The 22,917-nt window shown below is 50.9% G+C and overlaps 1 protein-coding gene across 8 annotated transcripts in view; it reads right to left on the reverse strand.

The window, feature by feature from the left end:
- NTNG2 (netrin G2) overlaps nucleotides 1-20,913 on the reverse strand; it is a 59,869-nt gene extending 38,956 nt beyond the window's left edge. For 7 of the 8 annotated variants that reach the window (XR_012634901.1, XM_074923377.1, XM_074923375.1 and 4 more), the window contains exons 1-2: nucleotides 20,637-20,746; nucleotides 16,909-18,020 (exon numbers count right to left, since the gene is read on the reverse strand). Coding sequence is in view for 7 of the 8 variants with exons in the window: in XM_074923377.1 (XP_074779478.1) it covers nucleotides 16,909-17,121 (213 nt within the window). In the remaining variant the exon portion in view is untranslated. Of the gene's footprint in view, nucleotides 1-16,908; nucleotides 18,021-20,636; nucleotides 20,747-20,846 lie in introns of those variants that run through there. The other variant, XM_074923374.1, reaches the window with a different exon arrangement.
- Nucleotides 20,914-22,917: the final 2,004 nt, after the last annotated feature.

Consider the following 22,917-nt stretch of genomic DNA (forward strand, 5'->3'; position numbering starts at 1 on the left):
AAACAGGGTAAAACCCGTCCTGCTTTCACCAGTGTCTTCCTCCCAGACACACACCTGCCCGGCAGTAAAGCCACGAGTGCCGTGCTGGGATTTGCTCCCCCTGTTACAGCCTGTTGAGCATCGTGTGGCTTTTGCCATCTCTGTGTGTGCTGGGAGGAAGGGCTGCAGCCGGAGCTGCTGAGCTCCGGTGCGGTCCCATCCCCAGAGCAGGGTGGCTACTAAATGGATGTTTCGGTTGATGTTTTAAAAGCAAATGGCTGGATAGTTTTTATTATTTTTTACTTGCTTGCAGCTGTGCCAACTGAGCAAGGGAAATCAATGGAGTGTTCAGGCTTGCTCGGGTGGGTGAGGGCACCTGCCCAGGAGCTCCCCACTCCCTTCCCAAAGAGGGGGGAAAGACCTGAGCAAGGGGAAATGCCAGATGGGGTGTGGTAGGGCTCTGAGCCATGCTGGGGGGTCCTTGCCTACTGTGACATGATGTTCCGGAGCAGGGATTAAAAAACTTAAGATATTGACATATTTAATATGCTCTCCTGACTCGTCACGTTCAGGGGAATTGTTTACCTCTGCTAATGAGACACAGCTTCCTGCCGGGGGATGTAACTGCCTCTTAGCGCAGCTTTACAGCAGTGGCTGATAGAAAAGGAAGAAAAATCTCCATCAGCTGAGGCGCTGGGGGCTCTGAGTACATTTCCTGTGCTGAGACAACATATTGTGTTGCAGTATGGTCCTACTGCCAATGTGGCCATACAGATGGCTTAATAGGACGGTCCTGAAAAGACCATCCTGGAGGTCCGTTTTCAGCTCTTGTCTGAAGGAAGGTGCAGCAGTGCAGCATCTCGGTGGGCTCGGGTGGGGAATCGGCTTGAGATGGCAGCAAAAAGTTCTCCAATAAACCCGACTTGCTGCTGAGAGCGGCTCTGTATGAGCAGGAGTCTGTGTGCACAGAGCCGTCCTGGCAAGAATGCTCTTGCCATGTGGCTTCCCTTCCTTGTGTGTGGCAGCCATCGGGGCTGCCAAAGTCCTTAAGCTGGTCTAAGATGACTCTCCACTGAGTATTTGCTGCTTGAGTTGTCCCCAGAGTGGCCACAGTGGCCAATTTCACCTCCAGGGCTATGGACGATGCTCCTATCGAGGCTTCCTTAAGCAGTGGCCAAATTACACAAGGGAAGGACTCTGTGACCGAACCACAATGAAAAAACGTTACCCAGAGCAGTAAAGGGTGGCCAGGGTGGGAGGTGGGACAGGTTCCTCAGGAGCGGTGTGAGGGAAGCGGCCAAGTTTGACAAGTGTGATCCCCCTCCCACTGTCCCGTCTGGAGGGACAGGGCTGGCCAGGCATGTCTCTGGCAGGGGACCTGGCGGGTCAAGGGCAGGGAGAAGCGGAGCCAAAATTCTGCCTGTCCCCCATATGCTCATCCCAGAGATCAGGGAATGGAGGTGCACAATCCCTGATGGCTCCTGCACATCCCAACCTGTAAACACGCTCAGCTCAGCAGGCACCAAGCCCAAAGATGTCTCCGATCCGATGCTCTGGAGCAGCACACGGCTCGAGACCTGCCGGGTTGTAACAGGGCAAACGCAAAAAATAACCTCTAAGTAAGTGACAGTGCTGAAACGTGGGGGAGAGCCTCAAAAGCCACCAAGTGAGTCACATCACTACGGCTTCCTCTGCTAAAATGAAGTGTTCCTTTTTGGTTTTAGGTTTATTGAATTGTTCTTCCTTCATGGGATGCTCAGTGCATTTTCTGCTGGTGGGGTGGTTTGAAGTCAGCCAGGAGGGCAGGGGGGAGCGGAAACAGATGGCCATACTTTGGCTACTCCGTTGGTCCGAGTAAGATCAGTTATAGAACTGTTGAAACAATTCCAGGTATTATTTTTGAATCTGATTTCCTCCTCCAAGCTGTGTGTCCTCCAAAGGATCTGTCCAAAGTCTCAAGATATTTACGTCTTCAATCTAAAAGTCAGAATGCATTAGGCAGGCAAACTTGGTCTCAGTGAGCTTAAAATAAACCAGTTCACTTTGAGTCTCACGCTATTAAATCAGTCGTGAGTGTCCTCATGGCAACTAGATGTTGCTGGTTTCCAGCTCTCCAGCATGCTCTTTTGGTTGCTCATTTCTTGAGGGTGCCCTAAAGAGCACTGCAACCTTGCTTAGCCCCAGCTCAGCCCAAAGGGGCAAATTGCAAGAGCTTCGTTGAGGATGTTGTCTTAACAAATGGCGTCATAGCGAGATCATGCCTCCATGGGGCAAATCATAGAATGATTTGGTTTGGAAGGGACCTTTAAAGGTCATCTAGTCCAACGCTCTGCAGTGAGCAGGGACATCTTCGACTAGATCAGCTTGCTCAGAGCCCCGTCTAACCTGACCTTGAATGACTCCAGGGATGGGGCATCTACAGCCTCTCTGGGCAACCTGTGCCAGTGTTTCACCACCCTCATTGTACAGAATTTATTCCTTATATTTACTCTGAATCTACCCTCTTTCAGTTTAAAACCATCACCCCTTGTCCTATTGCATCAGGCTCTGCTAAAAAGTCTGTCCCCGTCTTTCTTATAAGCCCTTTTAAGCGCTGAAAGACCGCTATAAGGTCTCCCTGGAGCCTTCTCTTCTCCAGGCTGAACAACCCCAACTCTCTCAGCCTGTCCTCACAGGAGAGGTGTTCCAGCACTCTGATCATTTCTGTGGCACCCTCTGGACCCAATCTAACAAGTCCACGTGTTTCTGGTGCTGGGGGCCGCAGAGCTGGACACAACTCCAGGTGGATCCTCTGGTCAGAGGGGCAGAATCACCTCCCTCAGCCTGGTGGCCACACTGCTTTAGATGTAGCTCAGGATATGGTTGGCCGCCTGGGCTGCAAGCACATATTGCCAGCTCACGTCCAGCTTTCATCCACCAGTACCCTCAGGTCCTGCTTGGCAGAGCTGCTCTCAATCCCTTCATCCCCCAGCCTGTACAGGGTTTGCCCCGACCCAGGTGCAGGACCTTGCACTTGCCCTTGTTGAACCTCATGGTTCACATGGTCCTAGCTCTTGAGCTGGTAGTATGTCCCAGTCCTGGTGACTGCAGACCCAGCCCTTGGGTTTTGCCTCCTCTGGGTGCCTGGGGTCAGTGCTGGGTAGAAATGCTGCAAAAGTGACTTTCTGAAGGTGACATCAGGGACTTGCTTCTTAAGAAGGATTTCTTAGGAAACAAGATATTGGTCTGACAAGGCGTGGTGATGGGAATGCAGGATGCTGCAGCAAAGCTGCTCCCCACCTTGCTGGGAAGGGAGGAAACCAGCCACAATAAAAGGCCCTAGTTTTACAAAGTCCAGCTGGTTTCTAGGGCTCTTAATGAGCACAAAAAGTTGTTTTGCTTTTTTTTTTCTTTCCTGGCAGATAATGCCATTTTTAAGCCTCACAGCAAAAAAATTATATATTTTTGTAGGTGAAATTACTTGATTAATCATTAAGCTGTTTAATATTTTAAACAAACTAGACATCTGTTGTCAATGGTGAAAGCTGCATGGAAATAAAACTGCAGCTTTTAGGACATGTCCATGCCAAACGGAAGCTGGAAAGCAATTGCAAACACTAGCTGCACCATGAAGAAGAAGAATAAAAATGATAATAATATTAAAAGGAAAAAAAATCCCCAACGTTTGAGCAAGGAAAAAGAAGTAGATGATGTGAAAGTTGGTACTGCTCAGCCAAGGATGCTCATCACAGCTCCCACAACCTGGTGTGATTTGTTTAATGGTGTCTTGGCACAAGGAGTTGCTTTGCTTTCAGGGGTCTCTTCTGCTTGATGGAATAGCGTTGCTTAAGCCAAGGCCTCTGCTAAAACCCAGGTCACACGGGGACCAGCTTGTTTTTAATTACAGTCAGTCTCCTAGTAAGAATAATGACAAGGTCTCATCAACTTGGACTAGTTCTGGAAATCTAAATTTTGTATTTTTTTAGTTGGGGGGGAAAATACTTGGATTTTTATAGGAAGGGGAAAAATGTGGAATGCATTTCTCTGGCACAAAGTTCTATGCTGTCATGTGGGTTGCTTTTGGGTCCTTTATTCTGCAGCGGGTTTTTTCCCCAAGAACTGGCTCTCAAGCTCAGCCAGAGAGTTCTCAGACCTTGGGTGTCTCCAGGCTCTCCTGCAAGCACTGATGATAGTTGGGACCGGGGACTGTTTGATCACCCCCTCTGTAGCCTAAAGAGCCTGGTCTGGTTCCCTCGACACAATGAGGAGCTTCCTGCAGGCTCTGAAATGAGAGATCTGCTCACTGAGCTGGCTCCTGGAGCAGCCAGAAGGTCCGGTGCCTCCCAAAGGCTGTCTGTCCCTCCTGGCCCTCGCGGGGCCATTAGCATCAGCCGGCACCCGCCACCGCTGCTGGACGTGGAGGAGCTGTGGGTGAGGAGGGTTTGTAGCTGCTGCCCCTCTTACCTGCAGGTTTTCATCTAGTTTTCTGAGTGGCACAAGGAATTCAGGGAAAAAATATCCCCGTGTGGAAGCAGTTGGTGGCTGCTGGAGGAGTTTCAGTGGGGCGAGATACGGCACAGAAACCTCCTTCCCAGGAGTGCTCTGAGCTTCCACCTCCACCCAGGAGGGGACAATTCCCTTCTTAGCACCTGCCCTGTCAAGCCATGATGCTTAAAGAGCTCTCGGTGTGTTCCAAGGCCCTTCTGCTTTTTGCAGGGCACCTACAACCCTGCCATTGATTTTCCACTTAAAGGTTAGCTGATAAGGTTCACAAAGTCCCCACACTGCCTCGCACAGCAACAAAGTCCTTAAGTTGGTATCAAATTTCCTCCAGATCCTGCAAAACAACCGCATTGGCAAAATCCTCATGTGCACCTGATCCCTCCTGCCCTGCTAACGTCCCCACCATGGACTGGTGACACCACGGGTGTCTTGCAGCTTCCCCTGCTCCGAACAACCCATCTGTCACGGAGAGGACTCATGGCTGTGGCAGATGGTGGTCCCCAACCTTTGGAGGAGAGCGGGGGCCAGCCCGCTCCATTCCTGCCTCTCCCATGGGTATTCTGGAATACATTTCCCCCAAAGTTTTATCTTCTCCCCCTCTCTTTCCCCATCCAGCACCAAGCTGGATCCGTTTGCTCAGGAGGCTGCAGGATAAAGCTGAAACAATCATCTTGGCGTGTTTGCTTTCACGCTCCTTTCCGCTCCACTGAGTTCCCCTGATTCATGCCAGGATTGAGCTGTGGGGCTTCGCTTCACCTCCATCCCCTGCTCTGCCTTCCCTGGCTGTGTTGGGGCTTTGCAGGGATCTCTGTCCCTGTCCCCATCCCAGCTGGGCTGCGGCACTGGGAAATAACCCACCGAGCGGGGAGGATGTCATCCCCGACCCAGCCCTGGTGGCAACAGCCTTTATCTGCTCCACTGATACCGAGTTAAATCTATTTTCTGCAATGCAAATTTTTGACAAGGGTCACACTGAGCAACGTGCATTTGGGGAAACTTCCTTGATTTTTCTTTCAATAGCTGCTACAGGATGCGATGCTCTTTCCCAAACAGAATTGCTTTTACCCGGGAGAAAACGCAGGGTTGCCCTAACATCATTATGGGGTATTTTCACTCTCGATGCTTCTGACCTGAGGGTTCAACTGCTCTATCTGGATTTATGAAAAGACAAGGTGATTTTATGATCAAAAATAACATTTGTGGGTAATTAAATCTCATGCTTCAGGGCATAAACCATAACCTGCCAGTGGCCAGGATGGGACTCCCAGAGAACTGGAAATATTCTCTGACAATTAATTTTCACTCTATTCATGGGCTGGGAGGGATCAGAGGGGTGAAACAACCGTAATTAATTTACAGCGATTATTTCCAACAGCTGGCAAGTGGCATAACTCACAGGCAGAGATGGCTGGGAGCATGCAGATAATTGAGGAGAAATACGAGGCCCCTCTTGAGCCAAACAGTTGCTCAGCAGCCCTTCCCTGTGAGCCCGGGTGAAGTTGGTGCCCCCCTCACTCAATGCACAGGCATGGGGGGGACACCAGGAGCCGTGGGGATGCCAGGCCAGGGTCTTCTCCTCTTGCACTCATTACCCCTTCCCCCAGTGCCCAAGCAGGCTTTCCCCACAGCACAGCTGTGACTCGAACTCAGCAAACATCTCGGGAACAGCTCTGCCTGCCCTGTTTTGGGATGCCTGTTGGCACACAGGGAGGGGTCCCCGGCGGGGTCAGCACCTCAGCATCGGGCTGTGGAGATGCTGGGGGTGCTCTGAATGCAAAATGAGCCTTTTCAAAATGAAATCTTAATAGCTTTCTTCAAGATGCTATGTTCTATTTTTTTTTTTTTTTTAAAAGACCACTTTGGTCAAGATCTCTATATTTTAGATGATCCGGAAGCTGTCTTATATGGTAGAAGACACAGTTTTCCCAGGGGCTGCCTGGTGGCTGCTGCCTGAGAGCCGCTCGGGTGCTCAGGAATGTTTCAGCAAACCCCTTGTCCAAAGACTCCGCAGCCACTGCTCTCTTTTTCGTGGTAATCCTCCAAAGAGGTGTTTTTAAATGGCCTGTTCTGGAAAAGCATCTATGGTTTGGTGAGAGCTTGTTTCACAACTTCACCTCCCAGGGGAAGGGCAGCTCCGGCTGGGAGGCAGCGGGGTGCTGGGCAGGGATCTTGTGGGGATGGGATGGGGTGGTGGGATGGGATGCTCAGCGTGGGCTGGTGGAGTGGTTTGCTCACTTGTGTGCCCTTCCCTCAATGCCTCTCTCCCCCCAGGCATCTGCAAGGGGCTCTTAGTAGGGCAGAGACAGCAAAGGGGGGAGAAAACCATCCTCGCTAACAAGCTGTTTGCTGTTTATGAGCAGGTAAAGGCAGAGCTGGAATGAATTATTAATAGGGTGGAAATGGGGTCCCTCCACAGATCTGCTGCTAATTCTGGCTCAGCTGAATGTCACTCCCTCCATCATCCCCCCGGCCGTGGTTTGGGGGATTGATTGCTCCTCCGCTTCCTGCCCCTTCCCCCCGGATCGGAGGTTGTCCGAGCACAAGGTCACCCCTCGGCACGGGCGTTAGGACACGCTTTGCCTGCGTGCGGGATTCGGGACAGGGTGAGTCAGCAGAAACCAGCACCGCCGGCTTTGTGGCACAGCTCTCAGCAAGTACACGCTGGGACGCGCTCTCTGAGACATTTTGCTTTGCTTTTTGCCTCTTCCGTTTGGCCTGAAGCAGATACTCATTCACCGAACAGCGTGCTGCTCGTTCAAGGCTCTTGGGTTCCCCTGGGCCCGTCTCTCCGCCAGAGAAGAGATTCAACCCGTACTCGCAGCTGCTCTTCCCCTTCCCCCTCCAGCCTGCTTCTGAATTCGAGAAGCATCTCGTTCGTATTTCATCCTAGCTCAGCACTGTGCCCTTCTCTCCACCAGCTGTAGGGAAACATCACAGGGCCAGACGGGGTCAGGTGGTGGCAGTGCCATGTCCTATCTCCAGGTGGGGAAACTGAGGCAGGAAGATATTTTTGGGAGCGGGTCTGGGCTTCACTGGGAGTGTTGAGGGCTCCGCCTTTGTGAAGATTGAGCTTGCCCAGGCATCTGCAGATGCACAAAGTAGTGGCTCCTTCACTCAGTCTTGACATGAGGGTCAAGGAACTCTCAGCTCTCACCCCACGCTGTCTCTGAAACAGGCCCCATGGTCTCCCCAGCACCTCCATGAAAAGGGTCCGAACTGCTCTCTGCACTGTAGACGGTACAACCTCCACAGGAGGCTGACATCCAGGCAGGACACATCCTCTCCGCAAAGGGAGGATCTGGAGGGAGATGCTGTCCAGCACACACAAGGGCCGACCCAAGTCACCCGTCCACCCTCACAGCGCAGCCAGCACCGCTTGTGCTCAGACACAAATCCCTTCATGCCCGCTCTGGTTAAGCCAGAAATGGTCAGAAAATCCGGTGACACAATGAATTTTAACCTCCAGACTGAAATCAGCCCCATTCACAGGTGACCTCTCCCAGAAGGGCCCCGAGCACACCGTTTGCAGGGTGACCTCAGGGCAGCGCTTCCATTCCAGGCTGGCCAGGCAGCAGCTCAGCTTCTGCTGCCGGATCCACTGCACAGCACCTTGTCCCAAAAAATATGCCCAGCTGATTTGTGGGTGACACAAGGGTTAATGCCACCCAGAAAATTCCACTCCAAGCAGATAATCTCATCTGTTTTGGGCGCACACACGCACATTGCCCGCAGCCCAGCCTCCTATTACATAATTTTTGAACAGCTCTTTCTCTGTGAACCACTAATCCCCCAGTGAGCCGCTCTAACCCTGTCCCTCCTGGTGCCCTGGGTGCACCTCTGCACCCACCTCCCCGCCGGGGCTGCACCCCTGCAACCGCTCCTTTTGCAAGTTTGTAGATTAAGGGGTGACCTAGAGTCTGAGATCAGAAGCTGATGAACCAGACACCCTTCAGCCAGCAACCGCGGGCACGCGTTCAAAGATGAAGGCATTTAATCCCATTGACTGCTTTTTAGTTTGTCTCCAAACCCGGACTTTCTGTACCCAGGAGCTGCTAGCTTTGCTCTTTCCAGGGCACTTCCCTGAAGCTTGTCTACAAATTAAGCTGTTTGAATCCTGCCCCTTCCCTTCTCTGCCAGATTATTAAACCCTTGCATCTTGCTAAAGAGATGTATCTGTGTCCACAGCCTCACGCAGACCCTACCAGCAGGAGCACAACAGCAGCAGCCACCCGTGTGCTGGGCTCCGAGTGCATTATTGATTCAGGACTAAGAAAATGCTTAGGAAGTAGGAAAAGTGTCCTGCTCTCTAAAAGCTTGTGCGCCTTGTAAGCTCAATACATTCAGCCTTTGCAGAGAGGCTCGCTACGCCGCTATTAATATTTTATTCTGTAAGAGACGCCCTGATAGTTTGAATGGGGGAGGGCAGGATGCAGAGGCTGGGGGTGCAGACTCTGCTGTGGTCCTCAAATGGAGGTGCAGCTCTTCCCCAAAGCATTTATGGGGGGAGCACGGTTGGGGGGTGGATACCCCTGCACCCACCCTTGGCCTCTGAACAGGGCTTCTGTCTGCTGCATTAAGCACTCTGCTTTTGCTGTTGTATGCAAAGTATTTGGCTGCTTTATGCTCTGTTTTAGGGGAACAGTTCAGCAGGTGCCTGTTGGTGGCTGGGACCACGATCAGCTCTGGCTGTCCCTGAGGGCAGGACTGTGACCCTCTCTTCTTAGAGAGCTCCCCCGAGCCCCTTTAATGGCAGCACCATGGAGCTGAAGCAGCTGACTTGGCCAGGGGATGGGGGCTTATAAACCTTTTGGCTGAGAGTAAAAATCAGTTCAATCTGTGCTAGTTCTCCCTTTGGGATATTCCCTCCAAAGCAGACATGGAGGTCCTGAGGGCAGGACTGGACCCAGCGGTGGCAGCATCCACATGGAGCTCAGTGCTGGGGGAAAGGAGACCCCTTGCCCATGCTGGACCATGCAGCAAAATGGGTGCTGGTCCTGAGCTCCGGGCACCTGGGCGCTGGAGCCACCTGGCACCGCTCGTGGATGTGTGACCCTGCAGCCCGCTCAGCGCCCATCGCCACGCTGCTCTAATGGCACGGTGGCACTCGCCTGCCCGCCACTTGTGGGAGGCAGAGGCTGGAGTCACGGGGCTCTGCGGGGAGCGGCGGAGGGGAGGGGAGGCGAGGCTGCTGCGTTACTGGCTTCTGCACAGATGTGAGCAAGCAGGAGAGGTGGGAGCCAGCCCGGATGAGACCCAACCCGGTGGTTCTGCACTGCTGCGTGCCTGTGCCCGCTCTGCTCCTGGATGAGCAGCCCTGGCCAGTCCCCTCTTGTGCCTGGAGCCTGCCTGGGGACAGCTGACAAATAAAGAAGCCCCCACGAAGCCAAAAGCTGCAGGTTTCCCCAAGCCTGCCGGCTCGTAGCATGGAGCTGAGGTGCAGAGGCACCAGTCCTGAACGCTGGAGCAAGCACAGGCTGGGGCAGGGGAGCAGAGTGGGTGCAGGGTCAACGCTGCAACGTGGCCCCTCTGTGGGTGCCGGTAGCTCTGCCTGAAAGATGGGGGGACTTGTGAGAACCTCAAGGGACACGTCTGAGACTGCAGGGGAGGGCACATCTGCCCGGGGCGAAGGCTGGAAGTTCCAGATGCTGTTTGCCAGGGGGTCTTAGCCAGGGCTTTGCAGGCATTAGGTTCTCCCCAGAGAAATCTGAATGGTCACCAAGCAGCGCTGTGCAGTTCATGGAGGAAAACTGGTATTTTCCAGCACTTGAACTGTCTCAGTAATGCCTGGGACACATTGAGCACTGCAGGCTGGGTGCGCGGGGAGGTGGATTTCGAGAGGGCAGCAGCAGCCGTGGCGGCGGTGCTCACACCACCTCGGTGGAGAACTCCTGCTAAGCAGGTCAGCAACAGCCCACGTGCACAACAACTCCGGCAGGTCAGAAATTCGGGCTCTGCTAGCCAAGCATTGCCGAGCTGCTGCTGCTCACGCTTGATGGAGCTCACCATCTAGGTCAGAGGAGGAATTAATTAACCTCGGGGACCCCCCAGCCATCGCCGTGTGGCCACAAGCTCTGTGGGCAGGGGGAGCGGCACGGCTCGGGCACGTTTCCATTTCGGTCTCTCCAAAGCCATGGGGTGAACCAGGCGCAGCGCTTGGGAGGTCCCTGTTAGGGACCTCGGGGTTGTTTGCTCGTCGCTGCGCTGCCCCAGAGAGTAACTGGGGTGGGGGGGAGAGGTGCCCATCCAGTGCTGTATGTGATTTTTGCAACCCCACCTCTGCAGTTTCCCGCCTGTCGCTGCTGCGGACGACCCAGCTGTTGCTGCACGCAGCGCTGCAGCCAAGCGCTCAGCCCCGCAGCTGCGCCTGGAGCAGAAAGCAAAGCGGTTTGGGTCATTTTGGAGGTGATTTTCAGATAGATCAGTGAACTGGTCCGACCGACCGTGGCTTCGCAGCCTGTGTGCTGCCACCGGGGAACAGTGGGGACACGGCTGTCACTTGTGTGGGACAACGGGCAGGGTTGTGGGGCTGGGTCAGCCTAAGCTCCGCACCTCAAAATTCTCATGGTAAAAAGGTTGTTTGGGGTCTGAAACTGTAATCGGGCTCAACTAAGGTTAAAACTGGACTTTCACTTAGGGAAACCAGAGTGTAGAGAGCACTCCTTCCTACCCAAAGTAGTCTTTTCTGAAGGGAGAATTCCTTTTAAATTTTAATGGAAAATCGTATCTCTGCTATAGAATACAATACAGATTTTAAGAATAAATAGGAAGGACTTCCCTGAATCCCTTAGTCTTCAAAAGTTGCTTATGGAAACCTGTGATACATGGAGTTAGTGTATGAGTGAGTGGAAGAGTTGCTCTCCTGGCTCTGGCCACGCTTCCCAGCAAGTCTTCCGAGTCACTCCTCTCCAGCTTTTCCCATCTGGACACTGTTCCCTTTGAAAAGCAAAGCTTTTCTTAAAAGCAGTTATTCTTCCCCATCTCATTCAAGGTGGGGGTAAACTTTCTGCTCACTGTACCAATTAAATCTACTTGACAGCTTGATTTTTACTGCTGCGTCTTTTCCATCAGCAAGTGGAAATGATCCTTGTTAGGGGAGCAGCATCCCACTTTACAACAAGATGAATCCCGAACTGGGCATTTAAGGAAATTGCTACAGACTGTGAGGGGAAATCCCGTTTGCTCAGCATTCTCTAATTTAAAGCTGAATTGTATTCTTTCATTTTCTGTAAAGCTTCTGCTTTTACAACACTGAGATCCTGCTGCACTCCAGAGTAGCCTCTGTGGCAGTGGTATGTAATTTGCTGAGCAGCTAATAACATGCAATCCAAGGGTCTGGCCCCAAGGGCAAGGAGCTGCTGATCTTGACTTCAAATAGTGGTGTCTGCAGCAACCCTGATGCTGAGAAGTGATTAAGGGTGGGAACAAAACCGAAAGGCCCCGGCCCTTTCTCCCATGCTCGAAAGCAATGCCTCTATGGGTGCAAGGGGTGGATCAGGGAAACCTTCACCCAGATGGAAATGGCAGCAGTTGCCTTTTCCAGGCTTTCCCTAAAGGCAAGGGGAGTATTTTCCAGGTGTTAATTTAATGTACTGGAGGGTTCAAGGGAGAAAAGGGGTTGTGAGCCCTTTACAGGTGTGAAAAGAAAGATGTGGCTTTCCATCCCCACAACCCTGACCAAGAAGTCATGGGGAATTTGACAGCAGAGAGTGGATTTCTTGTGCTGCTGACTTTTGGCCTAAAGGCAAAATGATTGTTCCCAATGCCATATAGGCCCCATAAGGAAGGGCAGAGGGGAGCTCTGACTGCTACGATCAAGGAAGGGTTTGCAACCAACAGTGGGTAGTGCTGGTTTATACAAGGAGGAGGGAGAACATCCACCTTCCCTGAAAAGGATTTTCCATTTGACTTGTCTACAGGCTTTGCTCAGCCCAAAGCTGCCCCTGAACCCCGGGGGCAGTGGCAAGGCTGAGAACTCCTCACGCTTTGCCCCCATTTCTCCTGCCTGAAACAAGGTGCAGGGACACATCCCTTGGGCTGGGTGAGCCCGGGAAGGGCTGCGGGTTTTGTCTCTGCTCAGGGTATCAGAAGGGCTGAAGCCATCCTTAAACCACCAGATCAAGCTGCATCTTTGAAAATGGTTTTCAAAGAGCATTTCTGAAGCAATTCCCTTTTCTTTCTCACTTTAAAAACTTCAACTTTAGTTTTAACCATCCTCAAACTCCCAATCCTTTGTCTGCACTTAAACAGAGGTATGAAGATATAGTTGGGTAGGGTTGTATGTGAGATGGGCTAAGCATGTAGAGAAAAGTGTTTCTGCGCCCAAAAGCTTGTCTGCTTTTTCCTGTTTTAGCATCTGGTCTAAAAAGAGAAATAGTTCTTTAGTACAAGCCTTATAACCACATGTCATTCAGAGAAGTTTATCTAAGAATTAAACTAAACATCACATTTGGCTGAATGTGTAATGAATAAATAAAGCCTTTTCCTTTCATGTACCTGTGCCAAAATCAACAAGCTCTATTAGCTGATGAAACAATGCTGACGCCAAATAAAAATACCCCTGACCCATCAATACCGGCTAAGAGCTCGGCCCTGCATCAAAGAGCGTTGTCTAAACAAGAAATACTGTCTCGACACCTCTGGGGAAAAAAAAAAAGGGAAGGGCTCCCATCCTGGCAGTGAGCTGGGGTCCCTGTGTGCTGGCTGGGTGAGGGGAGCTCTCACCGGGGCATCAAGGAGCAGCAAACCCACGAATTGATGGCCACTGTCTCACAGACAGTCTGCTCCGGACATCTCTCCTTGCTTTTGTTAGAATAATTTGGAAACCACTTGAGCTGCAAATGTATTTGAAGCAGGGACCGGGGTGTTTGCTTTGGTGTATGATTGCTCCCCATCACCCACCCTGTGTGTAAATCGTCCACAAAACCTGCCTGTTTTTTTAGCTTGTGTGCAAAATGCCGATGCTTGAAAGTGAAATTCTTAAAGGTCCCTGCTCGGTATCGAAGTGCTTCAGCACCTCAGAATATCTCAATGCCTGGGAGTGCCCTGCCAGCTGTGCCATCCTCCTCCTCCCCAGGAGGGTGGGATGGTGAAGTAATGCCACCTCTCCCCTCTGCCCCACGCAGCCCGTGCAGCTTTGCTGATCCCCAGCCGTGCCTGTCCTGCAAATCCCTCTCATTTGAAATCTGCATTTAGCTGCTCCAGGCCGTGCCCTGGATGTGATCTTTGAAGTCTCACCTTTCCCTCAACATTCTTGGTTAAAAGATCTGTTCCCTATTAGTCTTCAGTCACGCTTTTAGATTCATTCAGGTTTGTATTTACTTATCCATCTGTCTTCCTGCTCCCACCACTCCCCCTGCCCTGCCAGAAGGGAAAGCACAATTCATTTTCCAGGTGACCCTGCTGGAAAGGCATTGACATGAATAGGAGAAGGTTCAGTTCAACAATTGTGGAAAAAGCAAAACCCCAAACTTTAAGCTAAATGCTTCCCAACCAGAAGGGAGCAGACAGATGTGACTGGAATTGCTATAAAACACAAAAAGACAATTCTCTCAATAATTCCTGCAATCTTCCAGACGCCTCCTTCTGCTGAACTCTCTGTGAGTGCTGCTCGAAGTTGTTACAACCTCAGTGTGTGATCCTGCGGGCTGTGTGCTGCCTCCCCGCTCCCGGCACAGCCTCGTAGGAAACACTCGCTGTCTGACAGGGTCCTGTCTTTCACCAGGACTCTCCTCCTCTGCCTGCCCGCAGCGATGCTCCACACAGGGACATCGCCCAGCTCCCTCCCGTCTGGTTGCTTAAGCATGGAGGGATGTTTGTGTGTCTTTAATTTTGATTTCAGTTGTCTGAGCAGTGCAGGCGTCCTGCCGGGCTGCGCTTAATTCTGAGTAACATTAGTTTAACTGCATGGACAGTACCCTGCTGTTTTGAAAGACACCTAAGAAAGCAATACAGTCACCACAAGAACTTCTCTGCTGGAAAGCCAGGCTCCTGTGAGAACCCACCTGTTACATAAAAATAATTAAAACTTGAAGAGAAAGGATAACAAGACACCAAAAGGCACCTGAGCAGGCTGGCAGGCAAGGAGCTGCACAGGGTTCATGTGAGCCACTAACCCTCCCCTCTCGCAGCAAGGGCCAGGGCTGGGAGGTTGTAACGATCGGTGGGCAGCGACATTGATTTTTGTCCAGCACTTCCTTTGCGCAGGGGTAGCAGAACTCCGCTCACATCCTCTGCGGGCTCCTCACATCCTCACAACCTCCACACACTCTGCATGTCAATAGGTGTCAAGTCACCACCCAGGACTGAGGATGGAAAGGCCATTTCTTGCTGATTCCACTTTCTACTGACCATAAGGGGATGCTCAGCAGTAAATGGCCACGTGTCCTTCTTTGTGACAGAGGCCGTGCAAATTTACCTTGATGGCCTCCCAGCACAGACCACCCAAGTCCTCAGGCTGGCCTAGAGCCCGCATCCCTCCTGCAGCCATCTCCTACTCTCTGCGCTGAGTGCTGGGCGGGCTCCTTGCTCGCCTCAGCAGGGCTGCTCTTCATCTCCTTCATTTTTAAAACTCTTTAATCCTCCAGCACCAGTGTAAGATGGGGGAGAAAGTGCCACGAATACAGCAGCATTTCATAAACCTATCCCCAAAATATAAAAAAACCCTTGCAATATATTGCTCCTATTCTTAGCTTGATTCTTCACCAGGGAATTGCTCCGGGACGTTGCTGTGAGGGCTGGTTTCTGGTCTGGCAGATGAGAGCTGGGCCAGGCACACACCCCGGGGTGAGGCAGGGACAGGAAGGCAAATCCATGTTTTGCGTTTGTGTAACTCCCATTCACGGCTGTACACGGTGTTTGCAAGTGTTACAGCACATGGCAGGCGTACGCTGCAAGGAAATACTGCTGGTGCTCAGAATAGAAAGATTTTAGCTCAGTATTGACTGAATCAAGAGATGTAGAGAGCTGATTGCAGTTTGTGTCTTTTGCTTCCTTGGAGGTCAGTGGAGCTGAAGCGTGGAGCATCCTTAGCCAGAAAGAGTTTGTAAATAGCTGCAGTGAATGTAGTGGAAAGCTATCTGCTGCTCACCTTTTAATCCTTCTGCAGCCAGTCTGCTAAATGAAAATACAGACTAACCCATCAATAGTTAACTGTTTTATTTGCAACCTTTGACTTAATCTTTCTTTTAAAATTATCTTTTAAAAGGAAAAGTTGCTACTTATCTGGAACTAGTGAAAATGTCTTCCCTGGTACTAATGAGACCCCTTAAACTGGAGGGAACAGGTAGTGTGTTCTGATGGTCATAAATGTTTGGCATCCCTTGGTATCAAAGCAACATTTTTCTCTTGGATTTTCAAAAGATGCCCTGAGCTGGCTGGGGCCAGGGTATTTTCTAGGTGTTTGTGCACTTTCTAGGTGGCAAACTGAAGCATGGGGTATAGAAGCCTGGATAATGCTGGCAATAGAAAATGGGACTCCCCTCCTCTGATTTAGAGGGAGAACTCCCCTTCTTATTACAAGCAATAGAAGAAAACCATATATTTTTAGAAGACATTCCTTGTCCAGTGCTCAGCCTAGTGGAAACCCTGTCAGCATGGGCTGGCTTGGCCCCTGTGCCTTAACTGCGTGCTTGGACCACTTCTGGAGGACATTTGGGAGGGGACATTACAGCCATATTGTTTTGCTCTTTGCTTTGACCCCTGAACTCTTTTTAACAATGTAAAGCCTTGTGAATTATAAATCAAATGTTCCTGCTGAGCTTTGTGGTGCATGGAATGAAATGCAATGATTAATATTTAAGAGAAAATAAGTTAAAGATTTTAACTACAAGGGCAAGTGTTTGTCCACAGAGTCTTCTCATGTGGAGGCTAGAAGAGAGGGAGAACCACGTTTTCAGGGACTTCAGTGAAATTTGTGGCTGTCAGACCAACTGCCCGAGCTGCCAGTGTGAGGGGCCACACCGGCACCCACCGCCCTGCCCCTCACTCTTACTCCTGCTGAGACACTGCACCCACCTCTGATAAACCCCCAGTGCTGGCGCAGCCTTTTGGGGTGGGACTGGTGAACACACCCCGCACGCTTTAGCAAGCGCAGGGACATGCTCAGAGCAGCTCGGGTTGTGTGCTCCCTGGGGGCAGAGCTTTCCCAAAACCCAGACCTTACCAGCCCAGACCAGGAGTTGCTCAGCCCTCCCTGGCTCCTCCTCGCCCTCTCCTCAGTGAGCCAACATGTCCCCTGCTCTAGGGCCAAGCTCCCGTCGGCACAGCACCGGGATGGGCACGACACCACCTCCCTGTTTTGCAGACCAGGAGACTGAGAGCTCAAGGCAGAAGCCACCGCTGCCACCCTGAACTGAAATGTCCCTCACAACGGCATCTCGGCAGGACACTGCCTCTGGCCACCTGCAAGCAGAGTGTTCTAACACGTCAAATAAGGAGGGAAACACTTACATGGGTGCAGAACCTCTCCGGTGGGTCCCCACAAGTGATTCCTGCCGGATCCACCCGTACCGTCACATAATCCTTCATCCGCATGGCCTTGGGTTGACAAGCATAGAACTCCCATGACGGGCCATCGTCCGTGGTCACCCAGGACTTGCAAATGTCATACTGTCCCATGGCCAAGGGGAGACAGTGCAAGAGGAGAGCAACCAGGTAGAGCATGGCAGCTGCGGCCAAGTGCGGGACCCCTGGGCGAGGGCAGCGCCGAGAGTCCCGAGGAAGGCAGCTACTGGGCTAGGGGTTGCTCTCGGGATCAGCATGGAAACTCCTCATCTAAAAATGATCCAGTCGAAGGAGATCCAGACGGTAACAGGAAAGATCCCACTCTGCACACTGTATTTGGATGTGGAAAGTTTTCTTGATACGGAAGCCAACTTTGCAAATCACTCGACTGGGAAAGTTTTGGCTGTAGTTGCTGATCAGTGGTCAAAAGTCTTCCTTAATCTCATTTCCCCCCCCCACCTTTTATTGTACTGAAACAGCTTCCAAACCAGCATGAAAATATCTAGAGGTGACTCCAGTCAATCAATAGAAAGATCATGTTCTGAGTTGCTGATGAAATTTGATAGGGCAAATTGGAGAGGCTGTGAGATGGTGCTGGATCAGGTTTTCCTCAACTTTCTTGTCTGCTGCAAATGTGTCGCTGTGGAAAGTGCCTTAAATTGTGATCTGCCTTAAATAATTCTTGGGGCTTTTGAACATTAGTACATAAAATAAATACAGCATCTGGTCATCAGTACAACTCTGACAAGAGAGACTCTTTGGAGCTAGAATTCCTTCCTCCCAAAACATAAACACGTTGGGTGGCAAGATCCGCAGTGGTCCCAGCAGGATGCTGGGTGGTCAGGGGCTTGAGAGGAGCAGCGCTGGCCTTGCTGCTTCTCCCTCTGTGTCTTGCAGTGGTGGCGAGGCACTCGCAGGTGAAGATTTCTGTCTGACTCTGCCTTTTGGCAACTGAGCATCAAGTTCCCGAAGCCTTCAGCTGCAAGCCATGCTGCTACCTGAGGTCTCCTCTCTCTCTCATGGTCAGGGCAAAGGGAGAGTTCATTAGCAGGCTGCACCTGCAACAAATTGAAAGACAAATTAGCTGGGAGCAAGGCGGGGGTGGCAGTTGGAGCAACAAGACTCGTAAGAAAACGGGTCCCCCAGGAGAAACAGCCCTCAGCTGGGCTTCCCAAGCCACAAGCCAGGGCTTTGTAAAAGGGAGATATACAACTTTAATAAAAAGGAATCCATAGTAAGATGCTTATGGCTCTCCTGCAATTCGTGAGATGGGAAGGAGCACTGCCCCATTTAAGGTATCTGGTTTGTAACAGCAGCCGGACAACAAGAGCCCTAATGGGTCTTCAAATAATATCAAGAAGCAGCTATAGGTCATTAGAAGACAGAGAATATGCAGACACAGAGCAGGGACAGACAGAGAAATTGATAGTCTTAAAAAGATAAGAAAAATAAATAAGACAGCTGGAGAGACGGATACATTGTCCAGCATCCCCACATATGATTTATCTGAACAATAACATTTAATAAAAAACAATTTAAAATCCTAATAACATTTAAGGTTCACCTAATACAAAGAGCAATGACCTTCCCAGTATACATTTCAGGTTAGAACAACATTTCTGCAATTTTGTCATCTTTCCAGTAGAGCTATAAAAATCTTAAGTAATTACAAAACAAAATGACAAAGAACTGGAAAAACAGAAAAGAAGTAGCCAAACCCTCTCTCAGCATTAGATCCAGGAGGGAGATCTCATATGAGAAGGTGGTAGGCATGTATCCAGAACAGAAATTTAGCTCTGGATAATTCCCTTTCTGTTTGATTCCTCAACTTTTCTTCCACAGTACAGGGATGTCTGCTTCAACGGCATGCTTAGTATCTGCTTTCTCACAAAGCTCAAAGACTCCAGGTTAACAGATGCATTGATCCATGTTCGGGGGCTTCACATCGCTGTGCTGCCATCTCCCTTTCCCCCCTTTTTGGTTGAAAGATTGCCGATTGAGATGAATGAGTTCAGAAAACAGAAGCTATCTCTCATGCTTCATCGCCAGCTCTCAAAGAGCCTGTTATAGCTGTGTTAGACCTGAATAAACTCCCAAAGAAAAGAATAGACTGGCTGCTATTTTTACATTATGAGTAAATGTAGTAAAAATAATAAACTGGTGTGACACAGTGTTTATAAGTCCCGCTGACATCAGAGCTGTCTTTTCAGTTATAACAAGTCAGTTTTAACAAGTCAGTTCCTAATTATTACATCAAACTGGTCACAGCCAAGTGCCTAATAACAGCAGAAAGCGTGAGACTCCAGTATTGTACAGAAAACAAGCAGGGTAGTTTTAATGAGGACTCCAGCCCTGTTAAGTTTATGGATCTATTTTCATAGCCTTAACAATTATATTTTGCACATGAATGGCTGTCAGGGAAAAAGCCAGGCAGAAAGGATCTATAATATCTATTAGTGTCTTGTTATGCTGACTAAATGTCAGATTTGCAGGGAAATAAAAATTTGCCAGAAAATTTATCTACTGTCAGTCAATCAGCCAGGCGTGCGGGTTCCCTGCGAAGTCTGCGGTGCAACACTTAGCCAGTACAGTCCCTTTGCAGAAATAGTTGCAGAGTGTTGCTCTGAAATAAGCCAGCATACTGCAAACGGGGGAGAGAGCCTCTCGGAATTAAAGGTTTTGCCCTGCTTGATTTGGTTTGATTCTTAGAAAATAAATCTTCACCTGATGTTATTAAGAAACTGCAGTTCACGGGAACAAATAGAATCAATGCTCTTTGTTTTCTTTGAAGAGTACTCAGCAATCGCTGGGGACTGATAGCCAGAGTATTAAAAACACAAAATTAGATTGTATCTTGACTTAGCTGGTTCCTTTTTTATTATTATTGGATTAACACCCTATTGAAATAAAGGGACGACGCTGAGCAACAACCGAGCTGCTCTGGAATTAAGACCAAAAAGTAAACTCAATGGAGTTTTCAATTTTCTTTCAGAAGTGTTGCCTTCAAAATAAACCCCAGCCACTCTTCCCCCCCCCCCGACACTGATCCAGCGCGAGTTTTTCCTCTTCTTTTTCCTTCCCCTCCAGCCTTAAAAGCGAAGTTAGGAAACACCCGCTCTGCCTGCGATGTGACAGGAGGCTGAACCCTCCGAAGAACGCCGCAAAGCCCAAAGGAGCCCCGGGCTCCCAGCAGAAAATCCTCCCAATCTCACTTACACCCAGGCGCTCTCCTCAAGGCGTTTGCGGTTCCAGGCGAACCGATGCCGCTTCCCCCCCACCTCCCCCCGCCCCCCCCCCCCCCCCCCCTCCCCGGTTTCTTTTACCCTAAAGGACTTTTAGGGACCGCAAGGGCTGTGTTAAAAGTGGGCAGAGCGGAGGGGAGCCGGCCCCGGGCAGGAGCATCCCCGCCTGCCCAGCGCTCCGCGGCAAACTCCGAAAAGGAAAAATAAAATCCAGCCCGATGTGGGGAGCCGGGGAGGGGAAGGGCGGGGGGAGAGACACGCTGGGGGAGTCTCGGAGCAACTTCGGGGACACACACGCTGGTATTGGGGCGATGGGGGCAGAGGGCAGTTGCCGGCACCGCGCGCTGCCCGCCGCTCCCCACGCCCGCACCCCCCCCCCTTCACCCCCCACCCCCCCGCCGCCGGCCGGTGCTCGGCGCTGCAGGTCCTTACCGGGAGGGAGCTCTGCGGCGCGGGGCTCTCGGCGGAGCCGTGAACTTCGGGGCCGGGGGGACACCCCCCCCCCCACTCCTCCCACCCCCCCCGCCGTCCCTCCCTCCCCAGCCCGGCGGGCAGCCAAGGGCAGATGGCCGGGGAAGCTTTGTGCAATCCCCGGCTCCCCTCGCAAGTTAATGCCGAGGCTGAAATCCCTTTTGCTCTCACTTTCAATCACAATCGGAGCTTTTATCTCCGTGCCTGATCCCGGCTGCGTAACTTCCTCTGTGCAGCTTTAGCACACACCATCCCACCGGCGAGCAATGTGCTTCTTAAAGGTGCAGGGAGGAAATGCGGGCGGGGAGGAGGGGGAGGGAGGAGGAGGAGGAGGGAGGAAAACCACCCGAGGAAGAGGAGGCTGCGAGCCGGGAGCCTTCAGCCCCGGCGGCTCCCGATGGGGCGGCTGCAGCATCCCCTCCGTCCCGGCTACCGGGCAGAGCCCACTGCCTCCGGTTAGATAACGGCAGGCCGGAGTGCCACTCCTTAGTTGGTTTTTTCTTTTTTTTTCTTTCTTTTTTTTTTTTTTCCTTTAAGAGCTTAAAAAAAAAAAAAAATCATGAGATCATGTTTGCTCAAGGAAAAAAAAAAAAAAAAAAAAAGCTCTAGTCACGAGGGTTTCCCCGCACGTGTAAGTTCTCCGTGGTGTGCCCTGAATATTTTGGGGAGGCTTCTGCTGGCGAAGATGCTGTAAATGAGGCTGCGTGCGTGTGTGTTGGGGGAAGAGGGGGTGGTTGGAATTAATAGGATAAACAGAGCAGGAACTCGGAGATGGGGAAATCAGATGGCTGGGAAATGCTTTGATAATGCTGGGAATGTGCTTTGGGATTTAACCGAACCGGGTTTTTCTTTGGTAGGGCAGGGGATTCACATGCAGGGCTGGAAGGTGTGAGAACACATCCCAGCGCGGGCATGCAGAAGCTATAGGTGCTGCTTAGGTCAACTCTCCTGTGCCCACACTGAGGGGCAGAGGAGGCTCCGGTATGGAGAGGGTGGATAAAACTGTGGCAGGTAAAGGTCAAAATTTTCCTTGCACCAGGGAGGTGCTGGAGACTGAATCATTCCTAAGCAGCAACAGGTTTTTGGCATGGGTAAATGACAGTCCGTTTATGGGGAGGAAAACCAAAGAATCCCCACTGCCCCCTATGCACATGCCCACCAAAAACTGACTGTTCCTTCCTAACCAAGAATTCAATAATTTCTAAGCCAGAAAGTGCATTGCCCAACTTGCATGTGGTTTGCAACCTCATGGACTCTGTATTTTGTTATATGATTTCCTTTGGCCCATTGCTCTGAGGTCTCCAGGTGGCCTCTCCCATCTAAGAGTCCCTGGAAAACGCACGATCCATCCTGTGACCAGGCAGAGGTGATTTAGAGCTCTTCTGGGAAACGTTTCCCGTATACTGGAGCATAAGTGAGATTTATGAAATTCTGGCGTGTATCTTGACTGTGGCCCAGCCTAAATGCTACGCTGCTGCACAGGGTAGGCTTTACCTGCAAGAGTGTCTTTAATTCCAGCCCATTCTCCACTCCTCTGGTCAGGGCACAGACTGATACTTTCCACATGGTAATTTTTTCTGTAAACACTTTATGGCAGCAGCATTACTTAAGTGAGAAGCACTGGCTGGGAATTCACGGCTGGCTAATATTCCTGGATTTCACTTTGTGCCTTTAGGTCTTCTCTATAGTAATGACTCCCCTGGAAATTCCCCATGTCTCACTTATTACTCCTTTATTAGTTATTATGGTACAGTAACAGGATAAAAAGGAGTTGGTATTTCATTTTCATTCCCTCTAATAGCCACGGCAAAGACCAAGTGGTGTGCTGATTATTGACATCAGAGTTAAGTGATATGCACGCATCATTAGGTTTCAATTGGAAAGAATAACAGCACAGTATGAGTCGTCACACTTCTAAACTACATGGCATTTAAAGAAAAACCAAAGTCGTTTTTCTCAGCCCTGCAAACTCAAAAGATCAGAAGCTAGCAATAATACTTGTATAGACACAGGTAAAAGGCGCTAGCTCCAGGCAAATCACCAGAATTAACTAATCGGAGTAATACCCCGGAGAGCCTGGCAGCAGCTGTGCGGCTCATCCAAGGTTACGTCGCGATTCAGGAGATCCAGGAACAGGCTCGGAGGATGGGAAATCACACTGCTCCTGGGGCAAACACACAGGTCTGGCTCCGAGGGTCCTTGTGCTGGGATGGAGAGAGCTCGTCCGTGGCACTCACGCACA

The sequence above is a fragment of the Athene noctua genome, chromosome 20 (assembly GCF_965140245.1).
Source record: "Athene noctua chromosome 20, bAthNoc1.hap1.1, whole genome shotgun sequence".
NCBI lineage: Eukaryota > Metazoa > Chordata > Aves > Strigiformes > Strigidae > Athene > Athene noctua.